The following is a 26,665-nucleotide window of genomic DNA, read 5'->3' on the forward strand; positions in this document are numbered from 1 at the left end:
AGTAACAACAAACATTATATTACTTTTGGTTTGTGGTATTGTCACGTGTATGCTAATCACTTAATGAACAATTTCATGTTTTGTTTCCTTGATTTTACTGTCTTATTTTGTATTAGTTGCGAAATGTCCAAAACGCCCTTAAATGATATTATATGATCTGCCCATCTTCGTCTTGATCTTTAGATTCCCAATTGCAAAACCCAGCAAACCTACCAATTTCTGCCATAACCCTTAATTGGCTCTGTATAAAATTGCTTTAAACAATAGATATGGCAGAGAGAAAAAAATCAAATATATAACTATATTAGACATTCTATTATCACAATTATCAAGTAGTTAACTGCGGAGATTTCATTAATGAAGAAAAGCATATCATCGGAAATCACGTGGCATGTCCTTATCTTCTTCTCTCTCGTTTCCCCCTCACGAAACCCTAATTGGAACACATTCGGCACACAATTTAAGATGAACTTGTAATGATTTCTTGAATTGGAGTACTACGGCATCTCGAGTTTCAACTGGATTTGATGATTTGTTGTTGCAGAATCAAGTTCTGAATACTCGCCACGTCTTAATCGCATAAGATTATTCGAAGCGCTAATGGAGGGCTCTTCAACGGCGTCTTTTGGCCACGACGGAGGACGACGGTCGGGAGTCATGGGAGATTGCTAATGTGGACGTCAGTTCTCACCTTCCAAAATTAGGGCACGACATAGTTGAGAAGAAAAACGACTATTTATATGTAATAAATTTATAATTATTGTATGTTTGAAGGGCATTTTTGACATTTCAGTACATCTCATATGATGCGAGTAAATTAAAATTTTATTGGGTGTAAATTAAAATTTTACAAAATATCTTATTTTTTTGTTTTTATTTTACCTTTTATTTTTATCTTTATGATGAATAATTGAATACAGTGTTAGACCATCTCTAAAAATTGAAATAAACTACTATCTATGTTATTACAGCTAATTTTAGTCCCAAAAAAGAAATGTTATTAGAGCTAATGAATAGAGTGTGCCAGTTACTTCGTACAATATTTATTAACTAATTAAACATGGTGTAACTATTACTTATATTAGCTAATAATTGCACCAAAAGGCACCATCTCTAAAAATTGAAATAAACTACTATCTATGTTATTACAGCTAATTTTAGTCCCAAAAAAGAAATGTTATTAGAGCTAATGAATAGAGTGTGCCAGTTACTTCGTACAATATTTATTAACTAATTAAACATGGTTTAACTACTACTTATATTAGCTAATAATTGCACCAAAAGGCGAAATTTCTCGTCGCCAGGGCCCCCATCCCTTAGCCCGACAAGGATTGATGGAGGAATGTAAATCATGGTAATTCAAAGGTCCGCGGACCTGGTGCCCACAAGGAACCAACCCTCATTGGAGTTGAAATTCCCACACTGCGGCTGCCAGGATTCGATCCTAGGACATTGCACCAACTTATCACCTCCGGAACCAGTTGAGCTACACCCAAGCGGGCATATTAGCTAATAATTATACTCATGCACCTAAAGTCGAAATCTCTCGTCCCAAGGCCCCCATCGTCTTGCCTTACTGGTATTTGTTGGAGGAATATAACAAAATCGGTTATACAATTGTCTATATTACTATCATCTATATTTTATTATTTCTATACGTATACGTATAATGTAAAGATATATAACTATTTCAAATAAATATTAATAAAATATATTTTAGCTTAAGTATTTTTAAATATTTATAAATGATATTATTAAGACTCAAAGAGGTTATATTTTCATTTGAAATATACCCATTGAAATTTAATATTTAAAATTAATTATTTAATACTATTTTTTTCTTATTATTTATTGAGTATTTTATTATATTTATATTTACCTTATTTGATAGTAAACATGTATATTACAATCTTTGATTTTACATTTCCATCACCTTGAGATGGATTGCTCTTATCTATAAATGATTTAAAAAAAAAAAAAAAAAGTTAAAATGTAGCTTATATACATGTCTAAATAATAGAAGGCTGAAGATGCTCTTAATAACAAGAATAAATGCTTCATATATATAATGCAATAGCACAAGATCTTTATTAGAATACAATAGTTATCTGAAGATTAAACAAAAAAAAAAAAAAAAAAAAGAACAACCAACAATAAAGCCGAGCTAACTAGCTAGCTAGTTAAATAAGGGAAAATGTGATATTGACGCAAATTATATTCCGATGCACCGATTTTGCACAACGCGCAACGTGTGTCGACCATCAGTGCAATGCAATATATCGATCAAGATTTATTATAAAAAAAAAAAAAAAAACCAAGCGTACTTTTAATCGAATGTGACCACAACTTTGATTCCAAGAGTGTCGGTGTCATCACCCGAAGGACTAATAATCATGACGGAGCCTTCGTCACTAACCGCCGGTGACGAACTAATCCAGCAAGAAACATAATCAGCTTTATTTCCTTCGTCGAAACACAAACTGTCCAATCCCAGTTCATCCCATGTTCTAATTGCACAATTAGTGTTGATTAGTCCACTAATCTCGTTTTCCGATACTAATAAACCCTCTAAAAGCCCTTTTCTTGAACACATTTCAACCTTATTATAATAAGCATCCTCCTCTTCACAAGGCAACTTGTGTAGCAACAGAGACAAGCTCGATGCCATTTTCGAGCCCGTTTTTCGTTCCGCCTCTTCGATGCATAAAGCAGCAAGATTCTTGTGATTATTATGAAGAATATTTTTTGGAACTGTGAGAATTACACTTTGAGCAGATGCATTAGTATTATTTTTGCATGTCTTATGATTAGAGCCCGTAATTAGTCGATAATCATTAGGAGATGATGCATAATTAGGAAAGTAAAGATAAGGAATTTTGGAGGTATTAGTTCTTGAAAATACGGTTTTGTGGATTTTGGACCATTTTTTAAGGAAGTTTGAAAATGTAAAAGGATCCACAAGAAGAAGGCTTGTGGTGATTCCAATTGAATATCCCCCACAACTGAAGTTTGTCACCTGCAAAAATTATATATATATATATATATATATATATATATATATATATATATATATATACCAACAAAATTAGCCAAGAGCGTGTAAATATTAAAAATATAGGGGCATATTTATAAATATGCTATATAACTATATATAAGTTTTTATTTATATTTTCAGACAAACATTTTCAAAGTAAATTTTACTATCGACTATCAATATGCAGATGATTATTAAATTATGTAAATAATTACGGAAGCAACAAAAATATTTGAAAATTTGTTATTCAAATAGGTTTCTAACTTGTTAAGAATTGCAAAATGGCATACAAGGTGTCCAATAGGTGTTCTTGAACGTCAGACACAAAACATGTCCAAAAAACACGGAAACGTTAACTTGTTGAAGTTTCCGTGCTGCATGGAAAATTAGTATAAAAATATGTGATTTTTCTAATTCATTATGTATTTTTGTAGATAATATTTTCCTTTCACTAGTAGAAAAATGATTTTTACTACGATTATTAACCGTAGTAAAATGTATCAAATTCGTACTAAAAAGGTTTTCGCTACGCATTTGCTACAAATTTGCCCCGTAGCATATACGGGCGTTGACAAAAGCTTTGCTACGGTAAATTGCCGTACTAAATATTTTTTTGCTACGATAAATCTTAATATTTACTACGACTTCAAAATTACTCCGTGGTAAAAAGTACCTTTTGTTAAGTCTTTTTACGGCAGCAAAAAAATTTGTAGTAATAAGCAAATTTTCTACTAGTGTTTCCCACAGATCTAAAAGAATCTATAATGAGATTAGTAAAACCTACTAAAAATCCAAAAAAAAAACAAATTCTTTTTTTTTTTTTTAAATTTTCTTTTAGAAATATATTTCTTTTATAACCTAACAAAATTCAAAAACAAATCACAAAATAAAAATAAATAAAAAATAAAAATACCTGGATATAGAACAGTGGTGAAAACTGAGGGTTGTGCTGCACAATATCCTCCCAAAACACAAGCTCATTAGCTTCTCTCTTATTAGCATTCAACTCATCTAAAAACTCAGCCAACTTCACATGATCAGCTTTCACCTCCACCGTTCGAACCCCGGCGTCATTCGGAACAATCTCAAAATCTCCGCCGCTACCGCCGCTTTCTTCCGACAGCCGTCGCAGCCTTCCGGCGAGGATCGGCTCTTCTTCGAGAGCTTTACCGAGCGACTCCTTCATGCGCCCGGCAAAAATCCAGCCGGAATCTTCCTCGGATGCTTTTGTGTAGCAGAGAAGAATGTGGAGGCGTCTCTGTAGAATATTACTATTACTATTTTGTGGGGGGAGATTATTAATTCTCATGGATTTTCTTGTCTCTGTTGGCTTTGTTGGCATCATAGTTTGCATTGTTTCTATTTTTTTTGCAGAGAAAATAAATGAGGATGGCAGAATTGAAAATATGTATGTGCACGTAGCTGATGATGATGATATATATTTATAAGGGGTAGAAATTAAATTGTGTTATCAACTTGTGGTGTGAATGTATATAACATTAATTAATGTTACGTTTGCCTAGAATTTGTAGTACATTGGGGGTGGATTTTGTATTATTAATAGCGGCTACAAGTTATTCTAAAATTAATTGGTGTTAGGAAAGGCAGTATGTTCGACTATGACTCTTCCCACTCGCTAACTTCCACAACAGAGCAAATGGTGACTCGATCCAGTCTGCGCCTTTGTTACGACGGACAATTGTAGTCTAAACACAGACTGACAATCTCCCCGTAAGCAATTGCTCCAACTAGGAATCAAGCTTGTGACTTTTGCTTATGTGTGTGATGAATGCACTACAAAGCTATTAAAATAGTAGAGCTTGAGAGGTCTTACAAGGATAACTTTATAAAAAAAAAACTTTATAAAAAACGATATAAAAATAAAAAAGAAATAAAAAAAAATCTAGTGGGGCCATAGCCCCCTTTGCCCCGATTACCATCCGCCCATGGACGGATGCCCGGGTGGGGCTGAGTCATTAATTACTTGGTAGTGGAGGCTCTAGAGTAGGTAGAATCGTAATCTGAGGTATGTATTAAAGCACTATAAAGAGCATAATGGCGTCTGAGGCCCGACATCCTACCATCAAGACATGGATCGATCAATAATCAAACAAAATCGATGTTGAGTACTTGAATACTTAAGCAATATCATACTTCACTGATGCAGTGTAAATTACGAACACCCTCTTGTATATAATAATGTTAAATTATAAATAATTCTCTCTTCTTGCATATCAAGTATTGCTACATATCACTCTATTAATTCACAATTGATTGAATTAAGGAGCAAACGAAATTATTTGAAATTTACTTTCGATTTCTATTTTATTTTATTTTATTTTCAATTACAAAAATGAACCACTAGTTAGTATTAAAATAGAAATACAAACACATACGACTCGAGAAAGAACACTAAAGAGGAAATGTATGAGTTATTTGATGTCACAAGTTGTCCGGGGAACAATAGTGGTGGTACAGCCGTACAGCTATTTCATCAACTTGTGAATAGCTGCTTAATGAAACAACTTATATGCATTCAATAATCAAAATAAATTGTTTTATTTTATTTTACGACAATTCGCTTTCTTCCTACATACTAGACATACCTAATTGCAAGCGAACCCAGAACTATGTGATTATTTGAAAAGATTTCAAAATGTTAGCCTGAGTTTGGCCGTAATTGTCCAAGCGGGGGAGGTCTGGGTATGGGCAGCCCATAATCGAATGTCGTGGACGCTTGTGGTGTCGAATATACAATAAGGCTAGGGTTTACGCCTTTTGTGACTTCAATTGGTTTTAGGACATCTAGTAGCGTCTGAGGTCTTAGTAGTGGTATCGGAGCCAAGGTCACGAGTTCGATTCCCAGTTGTAGCAATTGTTGAGTGGGATATTGGGGTCAAAATATGAATAAGATCGAGTCAAAATTGGTTAATTGGTGAAATTTGAGTAAATTGGGGTGTAAATCATGAAATTGGAGTTGAATTAGGGTTTCAAGGGATTAAGGGTAATTTGGATATGTATGAAAGAATTTTCCTTATTACCAAAATCATTCGAACTCCGGCATACAGCTCGAGAAACACTAAAGATGAAATGTATGACTTGTTTGATGTTATAAGATGTTTGGCTGCTCGAGTCCTCACGAATCAGCTTTCTGCATGAACACTAAAGGTTCATTGGATTCCGCCTACTACGAATGTGATTAAGATCAATTTTGATGTGGCTAACAAGTAACAACTGAAAGGATGAATGTGTTGGTGTAGGAATTGTGGCTCGAACCCATTTGGGTGAGTGTGTGGGCTAGAATTCGATTTGTATAAATCAACCTCTGGACCCCACCTCGACTGAAGCAAAAGCAGCAAAATTTGCACAAGGAAGATCATGGAACAAAATCGTTCTTGAAGGAGACTCCGCCGTGGTTATTGCAGCAATCTGTGACGGATGTGAAGAATGGTCAATGTACGGAATCATTTTCACAGATATTCATGCCCTTGCAAACTCGTTTGAGCATTTTTCTGCCAACCATGTCCGAACAAATGGGGATCGAGTAGCACATAATATTGCTCAACTCCGTTTTCAAGATGATTTTTGTGCTGATTCTATACCTCCTGAGATTCAACATTTTGTAAGCACTGATTTGACGTGATAATAAAAATCGTCCTTTTCGTTCTTAAAAAAAATAATAGGGGTGATACTACAAGGAGTTAGATATTACTACTGGTTATTTAAATAATTATTCACTAAGTATATATATATATATATATATGGTTGTGTTTGTAAATATTTAGGTGTAGCATTTTATTTGCCGTGTCACAACTATTTCATCATTTTGTGAATACTTGCTTAGAGAAACTAAACAAGTAATAAATATTGGGTCTTTCTAGGGTGAGATCATGTGTTATAAACTTTTATGAGATACCCCATTTAAATTGCGACACGTGTCCCACCAAAAAAACCTATTTTTTCTCCATTTATGTATTGTCGCAAATACCCTTTTTACAATTATTATTTTAAAAAATCTGCAATTATAAATTATTAATGAAATGTCAATTTACCCTTTCTATTTTAATGCAATTTTAAATATATATTTATTGCTGAATTAAAATTTATAACGTAAATTATATCATTATTCGTAAAATTCATTAAACCACCCATCCAAAATTGCATCAACCTGAATTCGAACTTGTGACCATCTAAAAACATACAAGAATACTTACCATAAAGACAAAACACATAATTGACAATAAACTAACAATACGGATATATATCACAAAGCTACAATTTATAATGGTTATAAAACTTATATAAATAATGTTAAATAAATTATTAATTCTCATATAATTATTATTATTATATATTAAAAATATCCCATACTAACAAATCTTTATATAATATAATTTAAAAATCTAAGGAAATGTTGTTCAACTCGTGTAATTTAAAAATGAATTTCGAAAGAATTTGAAGTTTGAATTGAATCGTAAATTGTAAGATTTAATTAAATCGTAATATTTGAATCAATTAAACTCATGTGTTTTCAATTCAAAAACAACATTCAAAGATTTGATCGATTAAGCTCAACTCATTTCAATTCGTAGACAATATTCAAATATTTGAATCGGTTAAATTCAATAATTTACAATAGCGTATTAATCAATCTGTGTATAGTTAAAGTTTAGTAACCTTTTTTTATTGAATTTTATCATAAAAATAATAAAATTTAATTCATAAAAATCGTAAGATTTAATCGGTTCATGGTTAGATTAAATCTTACGATTTACGATCTAATTCTTACGATTTTACAAATTAAATTATTATTTTGTTGTTAAAATTGAATTAAAAGGATAGTAGACTTTAATTATAAATAGTTAACTCGATTAATACGTTCTTGTTAGTGGTTGAACTTAATCGATTCAAATTTTTGAATAATATTTACAAATTAAAAGGATTTGCGCTTAATTGATTCAAATCATACGCTTTAATTAATCTTATGATTTGATTGTTGCGTAATTTAGGAATTATTTTTTTTATGATAAAATTGAATTAAACATGTATCACACTTTAATTAATAATAGTTAATTTGATTAAGACGTTCTTGTCAATAGTTGAGCGCGCTAATGAATCGATTCAAATATTTTAATAATGTTTACGAATTGAAAGGACTTGAGCTTAATTGGTTCAAATATTACGCTTTGATAAAATATTATGATTTACGATTAGGTTCTTACATGTGTTAGGAATTAAATTTATTATTTTTTATGACAAAATTGAATTAAAAAGATATTAGACATTACTTATAAATAGTTAAACATGTTATGTCAATAGTTAAGCAACCGATTCAAATATTTGAATAATGTTTACTAATTGAAAGGATTTGTACTTCATCGATTCAAATCTTACTAATTGATTAAATTAAATATTAAAAGAAAATTCACAATATAGTATTTGTAGTATATAATTTTATTTTAAACTAAGAAAACTACTAATTGTAATGAGTTATAATTTTTTCTTCTTCTAAATAAATATATTATTTTATTTTTTATTTGGATTTGTCACACTATCGATTAGATAACATAAATGAGTTTGAATTAAGTTATGTATTTTTTTATATTTAATTGAGCATTCTTTACATTTTTAAATGGTGGAGTTTATTAATACTTCTAATATTATATAATTAATGATAGATGTTTGGCCTATTGAACTGCAATTCTTTATAGTTTTCAAACTTTATTTTATTAAATTTGTTAATAATTTATTTAATACCATTTAAAAAAATGAATATTGCAATTAATATTTGAATTAACAGTATTTATACAATTATGGTTAAATATATCATAATAAGTTAATGTGCTTGGATGGTTAGGAGTGATAAATGTATTAAGAGGTCATGATTTCTATTCCTAATGAATGCATTTTTTTCGATTATTTATCAAATAAAACTCGGTCACAATGAATTTAAATTAATTATTTAATTAAAATATAGTAGGGGGTAAATTAGACAATTCAATGTTAATCAATTTTATATTAATTTAATAAAAAAATAATCGAAGGATAATTTGGTAAAGTACTTCATTTTTTAGAACATAAACCATGTTATTTTCTTAGGGTCCAGATTTAATCTTAGAAAATTAATGGTGATTAATGCATATCTCATAAAAGTTTAGAACATGGGGTATCTCACCCTAGAAAGACCCATAAATATTTATAATAATATAAACTTTAATCATATTTTTTTAACTTTTTTTAACTGAGGGCATTAATATGTAGACAGTAGAATAATTAAATCTATAAATTTTACTTTTAATAAATTGATCGGCCAAATATAAAACTTAGTAATTTGTTACTTCATAATTTTATATCATCTTCATAATTGAACATAGAATTAAATAGTTAGAGAGCTAGATATTGAATTACGTACATTATAAATATGGGGCACACGCCCCTACTCTAATTTGGTTAGACCATTGCCCTAATTGTACCAAATTGGATTAATTATCTGTTGTGGAGGTCTGCCTTATAACTACTTGGTAGCTACTCATTTATTTAAGCATTAATTTTTTTATTGTCTCAATTATTTTACTTATATATAAACAAAAATAAAATATCAGATGATTTTTTTCTATGCTTTTTGAAAATTGTAGTCCTAAAGTCTATTAATTATTCCGTTTTAGTAACAAAATAATTCAAGGATCCTTAAATTTACAGATAATTAAATATATATTTATTTAAAGAACTATAATTTGAATTGTTCTAAGTAATTAAAAATTGATTTTGTTTAGAAATCGAAATCGTCGTTGATAGAAATTAGATGGATTGAATCAAACTAAGGTTTGAAAATTAAACCAATTACTAGATTCACGCTCGTTCGTTAAAAGGTTGTTTGAACATGGTTTGTTAACATAACGAGACTAGTTCGAACACATATTTTCATTCGATAACCCGAAACCTGCAAATGGCAAATAGCAAATAGGCACAGAATACTTAAGTAAAAAAAAGGTCATCTAATTTTTTTGTCTTCCAAATAAATCAACATTATTCAAACTTATTTGTAAATAAGAAAAACCCTTTTATAGATTCCAAAATTACCCCCAACTCCTTGAAACTCTAATTCAACTTTAATTTCATGATTTACAACCCAATTTAGCTCAATTTTATCAATTGACCAATTTTAACCATTATTCCAATTTTGATCCCAATTTTGGTCGCCAGTCTCCGGCGTTGACTTTTTTTTTTTTTTTGAAAATATTTTTTTCTTAAAAAATATTTTAATTAATATTACTGTATTGGCCTGCTATATTACTGTCCCGACAGTAATTTTACTATATTAATTAAATTTATCGTCTTGACCTGCAATTTTGCGGTCTGCAAATATTACTGTCTCATGCAATAATATTATTGTTGGGAAAGTAATATTAGTAATATTGTTGTTCGGCAAAGTAATATTCATAATATTATTGTTCGGGACAGTAATATTAGTGTTCAAGACAGTAATATTACTGTTTGGGACAGTAATATTACTATCTCAAACAATAATTTTGTTGTTAATGTGATATATTTGTTCAAATTTGCTCAAATTCGGGATAAATATGCAATATTGAAAAAGTTAGAGTACAATGAATGGAATTGATGAAAATTATATAATGGATGGTCTTTTAGATAAAAAGACATGGGGATGGATTTATTTGCAAGACTGTTTTTTGTTCTGGATCTATGTATATTTTAGTCATTTGTCATGGACCTACTTATCATTTGTCCATTATTAATTGTAGAGAAATTGGCATGTGCGTGATTTGAGTTGGGTCGAAACCTAATTTTCACTATATATTAATACAAAAAAACATTACCTGGTTTTGTTGACCTTATTATGCTTTGCGTTTCATCCATATCTTACACTTTCTTATTTAATGGTTCACAGTTTGGTTCTTTGTCGCCGTCCGGAGGCCTTCGCCAAGGCGACCCTCTTTTCTAATATTTATTTATTTATTGTTGATATACTTAATGGGGCCAACGCAATAGACCTACAATATCTTTACGTACTGGGCCACGAGCCCAATATTGAAAATCACTACTACCGAGGCTCAATCACCTTCAAATAATATTTGGTCCGACAATCTCAACTAATAAAACTTCAGCCCAATCAATGATGTATAAATAAAGGTTTGAATATATTCCCTAAGGTACGTCATATTATCTGAGCAATACTTCAACATGTATTATCTGGACTATTTCTACTAACCGCACGTCTGACTTGAGCGTTATAGGGGTTTCCACCGGATCAACCCCGGGCCTATTTCATGTGTTCTATGATCGCAGGTATCTCAAGGTCATCAAGCTCGTGATCCAGTGATCCACTCTGCTCTTCCAGCTCATCCTACTTCAACTCTCTAAGGTGATCTATTTCTAGCATCATCATAATGGCGCCGTCTGTGGGAAAGCAGACATAATCACGTAGCGAGCATGATGGCCTTGAAAACATTTGCTCAGTGGTAGTGTGACACTGCTAATAACCTTCCACCTCGTGGAGGCTCTGGCTTGGCACTCTCCGCATTCAGGATCCAACACAAGTTCACATTCGTGAGGACCCATTGGGTCCTCAACATGATCAACTTCTACTTGCTCCTCAAACGATTCAGATAACCGATGAGAACTTTCAGCGTATGATTGCGAAAGTTTCAACAAGATCAACTTCTACTTGCTCCTCGAATGATTCGGATAACCAATGAGGACCTTCAGCGTATGATCGCGAAAGCTTTAACAAGATCAAATGTCTATTTGCTCCTCGAACGGTTCAGATAACCGATGAGGACCTTCAGCGTATGATCGCGGAAGCTTCAACAGGATCAATTTCTACTTGATCGTCGAACGGTTCAGATAACCAATGAGAACCTTCAGTGTATGATCGTGGAAGTTTCAACTCGTGCCACTGAAGCAGTGGCACCATACATCGCCACAGTGGGAGTCAACGATCCCCTGCAGCTCCACCCACGGCAAAAACGACCTCCACCGCAGCAGATAACGCATCCACCTCAGATCCTACATCACACATGCAACAATCTATTCATCGCCTCTCCCTTACGATCTCCTCATTCCCAACAATGTCAATGACACTTGAAGTGTTTCAAGACCATAACAGGGTTCGTGTTTGCCTCATCCTAAGCTGGGGAGCTAACTCACTCCAAGGTTGAGCATCTCATCCCAATGGTTGGACATCTCATCTCAAAGGTGATACACTCCCTTACCTTTCTACCCAAATAGTTAAACATCACATCTTAAGAGTTGGGTAACATCTCTCCACCCAAAAATAAGGCATCCCCCAAGGGTTGGACATCCTATAAAACAAAAAAAAAAAAAACAAAAAAAACCCTGAGGCCTTCGTCAAGGAAACCCTATTTCCCCGTATTTATTTATTTATTGTTGATATGCCTAATTGGAAGAACTCAATAGACCTACAATTTCTTTACCTATTGGGTCACGAGCCCAATATTGAAGACCACTACTATCGAGGCCCAATCACCTTCAAATAAAACTCCAGCCCAACAATCTCAACTAATAAAACTTCAGCCCAATCAATGAGGTATAAATAAAGGTTTGAACTCATTCCTTAAGGTACGTCCTATTATCAGAGCAATACTTCAACATGTATTCTCTGGACTATTTCTACTATCCGCACGTCTGACTTGAGCGTCGGAGGGGTTTCCGCCGGATCAACCCCCAGCCTAGTTCATGTGTTCTATAATCGCAGGTATCTCAAGGTCATCAAGCTCGTGAGCCAGTGATCTACTCTGCTCTTCCAGCTCATCCTGCTTCAATTCTCTAAGGTGATCTATTTCTAGCATCATTAATTATGCAGAGACCCTCATTGCTATGATACAGAGGGCGATGGATAACGGACTTCTCCACGGAGTTCTTTCCCCGTATTTATTTATTTATTGTGCAGAGACCCTCATTGCTATGATACAGAGGGCGATGAATGATGGACTTCTCCATAGAGTTCAGACTGTTCCTATTATTTCCAACCTTTGTTTTGCAGACGACACTATGTTGTTCTACAGAGCTACTAAGGGCGACGCCCACACTTTGAAGATGATCCTTGAGCAGTATGTATATGTCTCGGGCTAGGAGATTAACTTCGAGAAAACCACCATGTGCTTCAGTCCATACACGGCTGCAGAAATTAAGGAATCTATTAAAACAACACTGGGATTCTGAGTAGTCGACAGGCATGATAGGTATTTAGGGATGCCAGTCTCATTGGGGAAGTCTAAAAAGAAAGTTTTTCAATTTCTCAGATATCGTCTATGGGCTAGGATCAAATGGTGGGGGGAGAAACAACTTTCACCAGCAGGCAGAGAAGTGATGATCAAAGCTGTATTTCAAGCTATACCCTCATACATGATGAGTTGTTTTACTCTTCCAAGTGATTTACTCAAGGAGCTAGAGTCCCTGATTCAAAGATTTTGATGGGGAGGTCTAGAGAGGAAGATGTCTTGGTCAAATCTTTGTCTTCCCAAGTCGGGTGAGGGCATGGGTTTTAGGGACTTGCGGAGTTTCAACCTAGCACTTTTAGCAAAACAGATGTGGCGGGTTTTAACGAAACCGGAAACTCTTCTATCCAGAATTCTTAAAGGTCGTTACTTTTCTCACGAGGATATTTTTCGGGCCACCATGGGCACCCGACCTTCTACAATGTGGAGGAGTTTACTCAAAACCCGGTCTTATCACCTAGCTGGAATCCGTCGGCGAGTTGGAAACAGGAACGAAACGGCAATATGGGCTGACCCGTGGTTATGCGATGATGGTAATTTCAAGATATTGACGAGGCGACCACGGACAACTAGCTTCCATGACAAAGTATCGGACCTTATTGATACGGACACAAGGAGTTGGAACGTTAAGTTAATTGATGAGACTTTTTGGCCAGTCGATAGGACTAGAATCATGGCTAATCCGATTGGTAGTAACGCAGCCAGAGCTTCGCGGATTTGGCACTACACCAATACCGGTTTTTTTACGGTTCGTTCATGCTACTATAATATTTTATCTAATGGATATAATGCCAATAGGTATTGTGGACGTGGCGGCGAATCGAGTAGTGGGGAAACAACTCAGAGCTGGAAATTCATATGGAGTCTTCCCATTCCGCCAAAGATTCGCAATTTCCTTTCGTGAGCGTGTTCTGAACTATTGTCATCCGGTGCAGAATTGTTCCGACGAAAGGTTGCCACTTCTCCGACTTGTTTTAGGTGTGGTGTTGGCGATCAGCTTCGTTCTAAATTGAGCGCATGGAACCGAGCAACTCAGTTTGCCAACGGTCGATTTTTTGAGGAATAAGTTGAGCGATAATTGATTTTCATTAGCTATAGTTATTTGTCGGAAAGCTTGGAAGGTGCGCAATAGGGTTCTACACGGTGAAGAGGGCCTCAAGCTGGAGGAAATTGTTCTTTGGAGCAGCTCGTTTCTACAAGAGTTTCAACAGGCTCGTCTCACACCACTACTCTCCCGGAGTGATACATTGCCGACTCAACGGATGCCTCCCCCGAAAGGTTTAATTAAAATTAATTTCGACGAGGTGGTTCCTAAAGGTGCTATTTTTTTCTCGACATCCATGATTGCCCATGGTTGGAGAGGCGAATGTTGCTGGTGGGCGGTTCGTAAGTTTATGGGACAACCTAGAGCAGTTGAATGTGAAGCACGCGCAGCAGTCGAAGTTTTCATACAGGCCAAAGCACGAGGGTGGAATTCAGTTATCCTGGAAGGCGATTGCTTGCAGGTCATCGATGCCTTGAAGTTCGGTGAACTTATTCCCACATCTTTTGGAGCACTGATCGAAGTGACGCAAATATTGCTAAGATTTTCATCGTTTGTAATTTTCTTTTTGTCAAGCGGAGTGGTAACTATTTAGCTCATGCAATTTCCAATAAACTTGGGGCAAGTTATTCTGAAGGATTACTACTTCCAATTCATCTGGCAAGTGCCTAATAAAGATTTATTCTTTAAAAAAAAATATGCATGATACTTATAACTTAAAAATAATTATGTTGTGGAATTCTAATTATTTTAGCAAAACTAAAATAATATCCCGGTTTTGGGTGGGGGTATTTTGCCCTATTTTTTAATTACTTAGGAATTAGGATAGTTTGGGTAGGTATATACTATACATGATTATTTATATTAGGTGGATCGCAACTGTAGATTTATAAATAATCACGCACACTCTGTATATGTGGGTTTAGTAACTAGCTATTTATTCAAATCTACAGTTAAAATTCATCTGGTATAAATAATAAAATAGTCATAGCATACCGAAACATGCATATCTTAATTAGCGCGGTATTCAAAATACAACATAGTGAGTATTTTGTTGATTTATATGAGACGATGTTTTTTTTGTTCTTTTCCAATTAAAAATTAGGGGTTTTTGTGCATAAGTCCCTAACGAAGCATCTTTATTATTCTAGGTTTAGGGGTTATATCTCTTTCACCAATAAACCCATCACTTTAATATTTATTATAAATAAAGGAAACAGTCATGTATATGCCAATATTACCATCAACCATTTATATCGAATTCTTAATTATAAACCGAATTTAATCAATTATGTCCACAACAATCCAATTTTGACCACAAAAATTCAATTTTGATCTTTTTTTTTAGCATACTTTAATATGCTCCAATTTCATCCTTAACTTAATTTATTCTCAATTTGACCCCAAATTTCACAAATTATTCAATTTTGACCCAAAACTTTTTATTTCAAAAAAAAACATTTTGCCGCCGGATTCCGGCGTTGACCGGCGGTCAACGCCGATCTCCGGCATTGACTTTTCAATTTTTTTTTCTTTCTTTCTTTCGGATTTTTTCGCCGGTTTCTGGCGTTGACTTTTTCTTTCTTTTTTATTTTCTTCCGGATTTTTTCGGCGATCTCCGGCGTTGACTTTTTTTAGTGTTTTTTTATTTTTTTTAATTTTTTTTTTTGTTTGTTTTTTTTTACGTCCGCCGCTAAACGTTACCGTAATTGTGCTGTCACTGACAGTAAATTAACGTAATTATACTGTAATGACAGTTAATTAACGTAATTGTACTGCCGTTGACAATACATTTATGTAATTGTCCTGCCGTTGACACTAAATTAATGTAATATTATTATTTTTTATTTTTTGTTGTTTTATATTTTTATTTTGTTTGATTTGTTGACAACTCAACGTAATTATATTACTGTCGTTGACAGTAAAATAACTGTAAACACAATAATATTACAGTCAACAACATCAATATTATTATTTTTTGGGTCTTTTGTTTTGTTTGAGATATTCACGGAGTAACGTAATAATATTACTGTCTATTATTGTAATTTTACTGTAAACACAATAATATTACTGTGGTTGACGGTAATATTACTGTTGTTATAGTAATACTGTTGTCAACCACATCAATATTATTATTTTGTTTGGATTTTTTGTTTGTTTGAGTTATTCACGAAGTAACGTAATAATATTACTGTCTATTATTGTAATATTACTATGGTTGACGGTATTATAATATTAATTCTTTTGTTTTTTTATTATGTTTACATTTGTTGAACGGTTAACATAGTAATATTACTCTATTACACAATAATAATGAGTTTTGTTGTGTTAATATTACTGTGCTAGAGATTAATATAGGAATATTAATGTGTTAAACTGTAGTTTAGTTAATTTTACTGTTTTTAACAGTAATATAGTTAATATTACTGTCAATCACAGCAATATTGCTGTTTAAACAAAAAAAGTTACAGAAACAAAGAAAAAAAAATTTGAAAAGTCAACGCCGGAATCCGGCGGGAAAAAAAAAGTTTTTGAATTTCTTTTTTTTATGAAAAAAAAGGTTTTGGGTCAAAATTGAATAATATGTTAAATTTGGGGTCAAATTGAGATAAATTAAGTTAAGGATGAAATTGGAGCATATTAAAGTATGAGGGGTTATTTTAGTCCTTTACAAAAATCTGGACCATGTATGGACTTATTGGTAAAAGAGTTTTTTGTCTGGATCTATTTATGAATAAGTACCCATTGATGGGCTTATTTGTAATGATCTCTTAAAATTTAAAAATAACACCGTGCATGTGCACAAATTAACTCATATCTTTCACTATAATTCCTGTGCGTCTAAACCTCTATAAATTAATTCAATCAAAGCTAATATATTTTATTAATTTAGCGAAATATTAAACTATCGAACTAATAATCTAATATATTTATTTCTTATTACTAAATTTAAAGTGACAATTATTTTGGAACCGGTAGAGTAAATATACAAATCATTTTCAATAACAAAAACTTATTCCCATAATTGAGTTTAACCAAAGTTGGAACCAACAGTTATATGAATATAATCCACGTAGATATATCAATCAATTAATTTTGATGGTCTCAAGGAAACCCCTCTTCTCTCCGGAAGCAAGATGCTTCAAATAGTCCCTTAAGCTGCTCCCTTTATACTTTCTTGAATTTCCATCCTCACCGTCGATCTCGATCTCATCAGCCGGCTCAACTACTTCATCAATGGCTAGATTATGCAAGCTGGCTATAGACAACCTAGTTATACTATCCCCACAACTCGGAATTGCTCTATGCAACACACTCTTGTAAAAACCGTTGCTTATTACCTCTAAATGCACCCCGACAAGTACTTGTAGCGACCCTTTGAGGTTCGGAACATTTTCCCACGTTCCGCCATTCTCGATCTCGAGTCCCGGGGCACTCTGCAGAAGAACGGTGATGATACTATGATCTGTGTGTGGTGGTGCGCCGATTTTCTTGTCCGATTCCGAGCGTGGATCGTAAGAATTTAAGACGAGAGTTTGGAGGCCTTGTTCGAATTTTTTTTGAAGATGATTTGTTTGGTTATCTAAGTTCAAGCTCTCCATTATTGCTCCAAATAGTTCGATGCTTAGCTTCCTCACTTCTTTCGAGTAGATACCCATTTTTTCTCTGATACAATGTGTTAGTGTGTAAATTGATGATGGATATTTACTCAGTGTACGCTTCATCGAGTGTAGCAATTTTATTCAAGTAGTTTATTCCGCATTAATCTTCAACGTATATTTTTCTTGATTTAAACCGATTAAAATCCAATTTTAAGTAAATTCAACTGCTTTATTCGACTCTAGTCGGATTCATGTACAATAGTCCACTAAAAACCACTAAGGCCGGCTTTGTTTGCATCAAGAAAAATGTTAAGTAAAAAAATAAAATAAGTAGATAAACTAGATTTCTTGTTTGCTTAGGGGGTAAAATACTAGGTATGATTAATTTGGAGAAAATTTTGTGACTAAAATAAAGAAAAATATATTTTCCCTTATAAAAAAAAAAAGAAAAAAGTTAAGAAAGAGGTTTTATATAAAAATGAATTTATATATAAATAATTAAAATTGGTACCTATAGTATGGAGGAGACCTCGGCCAAGACGAGAGAAAATGATGGAGTGGATTGGCATATAGCTTGAGGAAATCCCGTGCAAATTCGCCCATTTCTAACTTGCAAAATCTCACCTCCTTGCTTACGTCATTCGACGCAAGCTCCTCCTTTTCCGCCATTGGCAGCTCAAAGAATTCTCCACTCACCTTTAAAGCATCTTCTATAACTCTATCCGGGATGCCATGATCGACAACCTGCATGAGAGAGAGAGAAAGTATTAGAGAGAGAGAGAGAGAGAGAGAGAGAGAGAGAGAGAGAGAGAGAGAGAGAGAGAGAGAGAGAGGGTAGGTTACATGGAAGAAACCATATCTGTGACAAGCATCGCGGATTTTCTTGATTACCGAAGACTTTGCTAAAGGATCTTGGTGTAGGAGAGGGAGGTTGATTATGGGCAAATCCGCCATGCTTACACACTAATTTACTGTTAATTAGTTTTTTTTTTCTTCTTTTATATATGTATTAGCGATCGCTTTCTAGCTAGGTGGACAATTTAATGCAGCTTGATCACGTAACTTATCTAGATAATGAACCGACCATTTATAATTATCTAATGTTGGTAGTGTGCGATTTTTGATTCGATTCATGTGCTTAGTTTATTCGGGCAATTTCGTATAGATACTTCTATATTATAATGAGATTAAATTGCGGATCAGCAGCCGATATTTAATATAGGGTAATGATAAATAGGTCCATGACAAGGGCATTTAATTAAAAGATTGACATCCAATTTTTTTGTCTTTCAAATAAATCCAGCTCATTCAAACTTATTTGCAAATAAGGAAAATTCCTTTATATATACCAAAATTACCCTCAATTCATTATAACCCACTTCAACTCCACTTTCATGATTTACACCTCAATTTAGCCCAATTTCATCAATTAACCAATTTTAACCATAATTTTAATTTTGACTTCAATTTTGACCCGTCACCACCGGAGACTGCCAGTCGCCGCCGTTGACCGGCGTTGACTTTTTTCTTTTTTTTCTTTTTTTTTTTGAAAAACTTTTTTTCCCCAGAATTTTTTTTCCGACCGGTCAACTGCCGTTGACCGCCGGGTCTCCGGCGTTAACTTTTTTTTTTCTTTTTTTTTTTTATAATTTTGTTTTTTCTTAAAAAAAATATTTTAATTAATATTACTGTTTTGGCTGCTAAATTACTGTCTCCGGCATCATTAAAAACATCAACAAAAAAATTGTTTATGGAACACATTGCAAACAACAAAAATATTAAATAAAGCGTTTGCAAAGTGTAACTTAAAATATACATTGCAAATTGTAAACCATAGTAATCAAATCTCAACACCAAATGCAATTCTTCAAACAACAAACGAAGTTAACCTAACCTGCAAATGGAAATTGCCAACAACAAACGATGGAAAGGTTTTACATACGAAAGACGCATTGGCTAAGGTATTGGATTTCTGAAATTCGTTTTTTTTTTTCTTTTTGTGGAGGGGGAATGGAGATGTTTGTTGTTCGTTTTTAACTCTATCACCAAGAAATCATCTCATAATTTAAAAATGTTCCTTTTTTTTTCTTTTCTATAATATTTCTTCAACCAAAAAAAATATGAAGAAAAAGGAACGAAAAAAAAATTAGGAAGAGACATGAAATACAGATGAAGGAAGAGAGATGAGAGATTAGAGATATGAAGAGAGACGCGAGATTGGAGAGAGAGGGGATATATATATATATATATATATATATATATATATATATGGAATTTGTTTTTATTAATTGAGGGTGTTTATGTCTATACACTAATTATTTTATTTTATTTTTTTTTGGGTAAAAGGACATAGCCTATATTAATCTAGCAAGTAAGATCTCCACTTATATAAATCCAAAATAAGGGATATCTTAACAAATTTCCCCTAGTTAATTAGAGAGAAGAATGGTGTTTTGATGGTTCATGTATTAGATAGATACACGGTACGAAAATTCTATAAATAGACAATGCAGTAGTTCATTCGTATTAGATAGATACACGCTACCAAAATTTCTATAAAACAAGATGACAGTAGGAATGGAGAACTTTTTAGCGATTCGACAAATTTGTGTCGGTTGAGTAAGATATTTATAAAGTGACTGTATCGATTTATTCCGATGTTTTTACACTACACACACAGACACACATTCAGCAATTAGAACATACAATTAAACATTTATAAATTAATACAGTCGGGGCCGACAAAATTCTATTAATTTGGCGAAATATTAAATTATCAAACTAATAATTTAATACATTTTCTCTGAGTCCGGACCATAAAAAAATATTGTTTAAACAGAGTTATTAATTTATCGAGTATTAATTCATCGAGGTTCCGTTGATACCAACTTTGAATGGTCACTAAAAGAGAGCACAAAAGGGTCTAAAATCACATTTGGGCAGTTACTATTTATTACAGAGCGCATATACTTTTGTTTCTGCCTATCAACCTCCGATAAATCCTCGAAAACTAATCTTACAAAATTAAATACACCTACGTAGTAAAATCCAAACACTACTTAACAACATCCGGAAAAAAAAATATTAGTTTTTTTTATCATCATTCTCTAACTAAGCATCATCATCATCATCCTCGTCAGCATCCTCATCAGCATCCTCATCAGCTTCCTCGTCAGCATCTTCTTTCTCAGATTCCTCACCAGACCCGGCCGCCTCGTCAGCATCTTCTTCATCATCGGACATGCTTTTTATCACTTCAGTAATTATTTCTTTAACTTCTTTTTTCCTATGCAATAAATCTACCTCAAAGTGCTCTCCTGATTATCATTCAGTCAAAAAATATTTAACAAATTAAACCAAAGACTGAAAAAAACGAAACAGAAAAAAAAGAATATTAATTTAGCAGCAGTATCAAAAACAGGGATCGCATACCGAGCTGTCTGAGGATGTCAGATAACGTTGCCTGCAGTTTTAAGTATGCAAAATTATCAATGATATTATTCGACATAAACACCTAACAATTAAAAATGAAAATAAAAATAAATTAATAAATGGTGCACTTACTTTGTTGAAGTCTACTTCCTTCAGTATATCAACTACGACTGCGTGCATTGCTTCTCTGCTAGGCTCTTTTTTAACATTTTTCTTACTCTTGCCTCCTATTAATTCAAACAAAATTCATTTATTAAAAAAACACGAGACAAGTGTATTACATTGAAATTAAAAAATCGGCAATTCCGGGAGAAAAATATTGGACATTAGATAATTCTAAGCACATGAATCGAATTGAATCGAAAATCGAAATCAATATTTCTAGACTTAATTAGATTATATGCCTAGGTAATATAAATTTCGATTCGATTCGATTCATGTGCATATGGTAGCATTCTTGCACAAAATTACATTTAGCTACTACATAAAGGAAATCAATATTTCTAGACTTAATTTTATATAAAAAAAAAAAGGAACTAAAGAAATATTTGATTGCAATCAAAGCAAACTTAGAGAGAAGGTTCTTGAATTATAAAAAAACAGAGGGTGACTTTATAGATTCAGCTATTTCAAAAATCGAATATAAACATAATACCTTGATTCTTTTGCGAAGCTTTTGCCGAAGACTTGCTCGGCTTTTCTTTGGTTGAAGAAGTACCCTTTGCAGGTGCGCTCGTATCCTTGTCGCTATCCTTGTCAGCTTTTTGTTTCTTAGTCACCGGTGCCTTCGTTTTACCCTTCGATTCTGGTTCAGCAGCTCCTTTCTTGGATTTAGCAGAGGATTTCGAAGGTGTAGCAGAACTTACTTTACTAACAGGCTTAGTATCTTTCTTTGCACCTCCCTTGGAAGAATTCGGCTTCTTGGTTTCAACTCGATTTTCATCCGCCTCTTCTTCAGAGTCATTCTCTTCGCGGTCGCTTTCTGCTGCAGGAACTGTGATGTCATCATCATGATCGTCTTCGCTGTGTAAAGATTCGCTTTTATCATCATCAACTTCTTCGGTGGGTTGTTTTCTCTTCTTTCCAGATTCAGAGTCCACTTTTTGTTTCTACATGTCAAATAAGAATATTACGGATTTACTCAATACATATATAGACACATTTTTATACAACATATAGACACATTATTACACACACACACACACACACACACACACACACACATATATATATATATATATATATATATATATATATATATATATATATATATATATATATATATATATATATATATATATATATATATATATATATATATATATATACACTCACATACCATACATAGTAATATTTCTAAAATATTTTTTTACCGTACTCAGTGTACATATAACAGGGCTAACCTTAGCAGATTTTGCTGCAGTCACGTTAGACGAACTTGGGCTTTTGCTCGCTGAGACCTTACCCTTCCGCTTCTTACCCTTCAAATGTTGTGGTGAAATATAATATAAATTAACAGGATCAATCAGATTAAATAAAAAACATTAAATACAAAGCAGATAAACTTTACCTTTTCCTTGTCAGCAAGCAAGGTATCTGTTGTAGCATGAGGAGATTCTAGGAACTCCAATATCTTTGCAGAGAGTTCTTCCTGTATAAAAATAATTTAATATTTCACTACTGTAAATATTATGGACATTTTTTATATATAATCCGTACCAGAATTATTGCAAGACATTTCATATACCTTCTTTGTAGCAGCTTTATTGACTGAAATATTAAGGACGTCACAAAAATCCAGCAATTTTTCTTTAACACATTTGTCGAGTTTCTCCTTGACTTTAGTCCTCTGCTTTTCCTGTTGAAGATGTCATGAAAACCGAGTAATCGAAATTAATAACAAACAAGAAACACAGGCAACATACCATTACGGGACTTGGTTAATTCAATAAATAACCCGAAAACAAACATCTGCAGTTTGCATTTCTTGCATTTGTAAGAGATGAAAAACTTTAAGATTTGATTAGCACCCAACAAATGAAAATTTAATCAATCGACAGGCATCAAACTTGTAAGAAAACAATTTTAGAAAAATGTGCCTTCTCATAAAAAAGTTAGAGTTCAGCGAATTCTTCAAATCCTCAAAGATTATGTACTCTCGTTTTTTTCCAAAGTATCTTACAGACATCTTATTCAGTCTTTCAAGGAGCTTTAAGACAACCAAACACCCTCAAAGTGAGTGAAATTTTCTTCACAATTTCCTTACATTCACTAAACTTAAGTTGACTCGTTTAACAAAGACATTATTCTCTAGGCATTTTCCAAGAACTACATATTCAATATTATCTGGTGGTATGTTGTATCGACACAATTACTGTAAACCTTCAACAATTATGCAACTGCTCTTGCAGACCACAAGTCATCACATATTAATGTAGATACCTTAAGCAATAAGTCATTGACAAGAATTTTGACAAACGAAACATAAAAAACGAGAGACTAAAAAAAGTTAAGATGCTTACCTCATTCTCAACCCATACAAAACCAGAAAAGAGGCCTATGTTTTTCTTCAGAGTATGCGCCTGAAAAAAAGATGACATGATTAGAATCCATGAAATGCTTCAAACCAACCGAGCAAGATGCTAAATCTAAAATAAATAAAAATTTAAATAAGAAACCTTCGCTTTCTTGCCAAAAAGAACTGTATGAAGAAGCTGCAGATTCTCATCAACTTTTCTCTTGGACAACTTGAAAGCCACTGAAAAAAATCACAGCAAAACAGCTCATTTTCTCAAACTTATTACATCATGAAAAATATCACAGACCCTATACAAATCCTGGCAAAGAAGCTACAAGAAATCATATATGATGCAGTTACAAGTTTTCAAACTCTATTTACAAATGATGGTAGAAATTAACTTGTTAACTGACCATACAGGATAAACTTGAAGCACTGGAAATACAACTAAATTAGACCCAAAAGGCTAGGAGTAGGGATTTGTAAGACAGCACTTTCTATCAAAATAAAACGAAACTGTTTTTGATTTAATGCTACAAACATATATAGAATTTCATATTAAGAACAAAATGTAACAATTTGATAGAACCTTCTCAATCCTCCTAATACCAATCAAAGCACCATTTCTATAATACAAGTGCGCATAAGTTCCAAAACAACCATCTTACTGGAGAGAGGATTGAAGGCTTTCCATTTTATTTTCCAAAAACAAATTGCATTAGTCAAGTGTGGGTTAAAAGGAAAACAAAAGGAAAACATACCATTGGGGATGTCCTTAAGTTGTGTTCCTCGGCCCTGGAAGCATTGAAACAATACAGTTATTAGTGAAAAATTCAATACCATAATACACTTTCTGTGATTCATTATATGTAAACACACTATCAGTTAATCTTAAATTTCAATTCTCACTACATTTTAATCATAAACTATTACGCAGAAAGCCAGAAACTCCGTCAATTATGAGTTGCATACAAACAAAAAAACTTTGCCATCTCTCAAGTTTAACTCTTAAATCCCATCATTTAATTGAAGCAGAAACTTTTAATCAAATCCATTTTCAGTTTTTTTTATCCTTTCTCCTTTAACATTGCTAAGTATTCCTCAAAAACAACACTGCATCAATCATTAATACTGCTAGGTGAAAACATAATATGATGAACTTCAAGAACATTAAAACAATTATTTGACAACTGGATGGATAAGAACATCCCAGTCCAAATCAATATCAATCAACGGACACATAAATAACTGCCCCACAAAACACATGCTACTAGTTTTCCAGATAGACCAAAAACATACCGAAATTAATTCATAGCTATTGAACATCAAACCGAAAGAACGCTTTTACTATCTATACAAACCATACACTTCGTTTTTTTTTTCCCACTCAACACAACAAATATATAATTTATGTTCTGTATATTTTGATCCAAAATTCAAATCACTGTATCAAACACAACACAATTTCATAACAACAACTACAAAAAATAATGGTGGTTGGCGATACCTTCTCAATGGACAAAGTTTTGGTGGCAGATCCCCTTGCACTCTCACCCACCATAAATCTTTCCACCGTTTTCCTCTCCCTCGTCGGCCTCTCGCTCCCAGGCGTCCTCGGCGATTTCAGCTCCTCTGTTTCGCCTTTCTTCGCTTTTCTCGTTCCCTTCTTCACACTTTTCTTCTCGGTCTTTTCCTCCTCCGATTCATCTCCTTCGTTTTCTTCGTCTTTCCCCTTCCCCTCTTCTTCTTCATCCTCATCTCCCTTCACATCTTCTTCTTCTGCTTTTTCATCTGCCTTTCCTTCTTCTTCCTCATCCTCCTCTTTCACTTCTTTGTCTTCTTCCTCATCTTCATTCCCCTCTTCTTCTTTTTCTTCTTCCCCTACATTTCCTTTTTCTTCATGTTTCTCTTGATTTCCCTCCGCTTTTTCTGCTTCTACTTCACCGGCGCCTTCCTTAACTTCGCCTTTCTCTTCGATTCCAGTTTGATCCTCCTCCTCTTGCTTCTCGCTCCTATCCACGGTTTCCTTTTCGGAAGCCATAAAAAAAAATCTCAAGATTTAACCAGACGCAAAAACCCTAAAATCTGCGCGCATATATGCACGGGTACGAACACCGAATCTGAGAATTCCGGAGCAATTACGATGAAATTGAGCCAGTAGGGAGAGTTTGCTGCGTGTGTACGCGGAATTTGGAGTGAGATGTGAATTGCAATTGAAGAAATTAGGGCAAAATATTTGGGTGGAAAGGCGGGTATATTTTGGAGCTGAATTTTGAAAAATTTCGCTGAAATGAAAAAAGTGAAATTTACCCAAGGCGGTTCGTGTCAATTGTCATCCCACTATCACCTTTAAAAAGGTATGTACCAGCGATACAGCACGGTGTACAATACCACTTCTTAATCCAGTTTCTTCTGCATTTGACTTTATTATTTACAATTTATTGTTTTCAACCATTTTTTGCATTCAAATTGTACAAGATAATTCTAAAAATGAATGTAAAAAAACTACGGAAATATAGTTTATATTTTTAAAGGGTAAATTACGGCAACCCTCGTCACATTAAATTAAGGAAAAAAAATCTCTCATATTTGGATAATTATAATTATTTTTCTCAATTATAAATCTTCTTACACGTTCACGATGTCAAATTTCGTGAAATTTTCTAAATTATGTGGAATTTTTTTACGTTTGTACCCGTTTTATCGGATTCGAGCTCCACATTTTTAAACAAGATGATCATAAAATGTGTCTCTTGACTTGTAAATATCATATTGTGG

The 26,665-nt window shown here is 33.4% G+C and overlaps 3 protein-coding genes across 3 annotated transcripts; all 3 read right to left on the reverse strand.

The window, feature by feature from the left end:
* Positions 1-2,301: 2,301 nt before the first annotated feature.
* On the reverse strand, positions 2,302-4,435 carry LOC105951647 (uncharacterized). The gene is made up of 2 exons (XM_088817643.1): positions 3,948-4,435; positions 2,302-3,016 (listed from the first exon to the last, which is right to left on the reverse strand). Exons 1-2 carry the CDS (start codon positions 4,386-4,388, stop codon positions 2,327-2,329), a joined length of 1,131 nt encoding a protein of 376 aa, XP_088673769.1. The 5' UTR covers positions 4,389-4,435; the 3' UTR covers positions 2,302-2,326.
* Positions 4,436-17,331: 12,896 nt separating this feature from the next.
* On the reverse strand, positions 17,332-19,112 carry LOC105951665 (2-oxoglutarate-dependent dioxygenase 21, chloroplastic). The gene is made up of 3 exons (XM_012975116.2): positions 18,781-19,112; positions 18,449-18,681; positions 17,332-18,001 (listed from the first exon to the last, which is right to left on the reverse strand). Exons 1-3 carry the CDS (start codon positions 18,889-18,891, stop codon positions 17,422-17,424), a joined length of 924 nt encoding a protein of 307 aa, XP_012830570.2. The 5' UTR covers positions 18,892-19,112; the 3' UTR covers positions 17,332-17,421.
* Positions 19,113-20,846: 1,734 nt separating this feature from the next.
* On the reverse strand, positions 20,847-26,446 carry LOC105951666 (DEK domain-containing chromatin-associated protein 1). Its single transcript, XM_012975117.2, has 11 exons — positions 25,395-26,446; positions 24,649-24,682; positions 24,048-24,127; positions 23,892-23,951; positions 23,117-23,227; positions 22,940-23,020; positions 22,773-22,850; positions 22,025-22,478; positions 21,502-21,596; positions 21,370-21,400; positions 20,847-21,254 (listed from the first exon to the last, which is right to left on the reverse strand). The coding sequence occupies exons 1-11, from the start codon at positions 25,926-25,928 to the stop codon at positions 21,049-21,051; spliced, it is 1,764 nt and encodes a 587-aa protein (XP_012830571.2). The 5' UTR covers positions 25,929-26,446; the 3' UTR covers positions 20,847-21,048.
* Positions 26,447-26,665: the final 219 nt, after the last annotated feature.

The sequence above is a fragment of the Erythranthe guttata genome, chromosome 4 (genome assembly GCF_056151865.1).
Source record: "Erythranthe guttata isolate IM_541 chromosome 4, IM_541, whole genome shotgun sequence".
Lineage (NCBI taxonomy): Eukaryota > Viridiplantae > Streptophyta > Magnoliopsida > Lamiales > Phrymaceae > Erythranthe > Erythranthe guttata.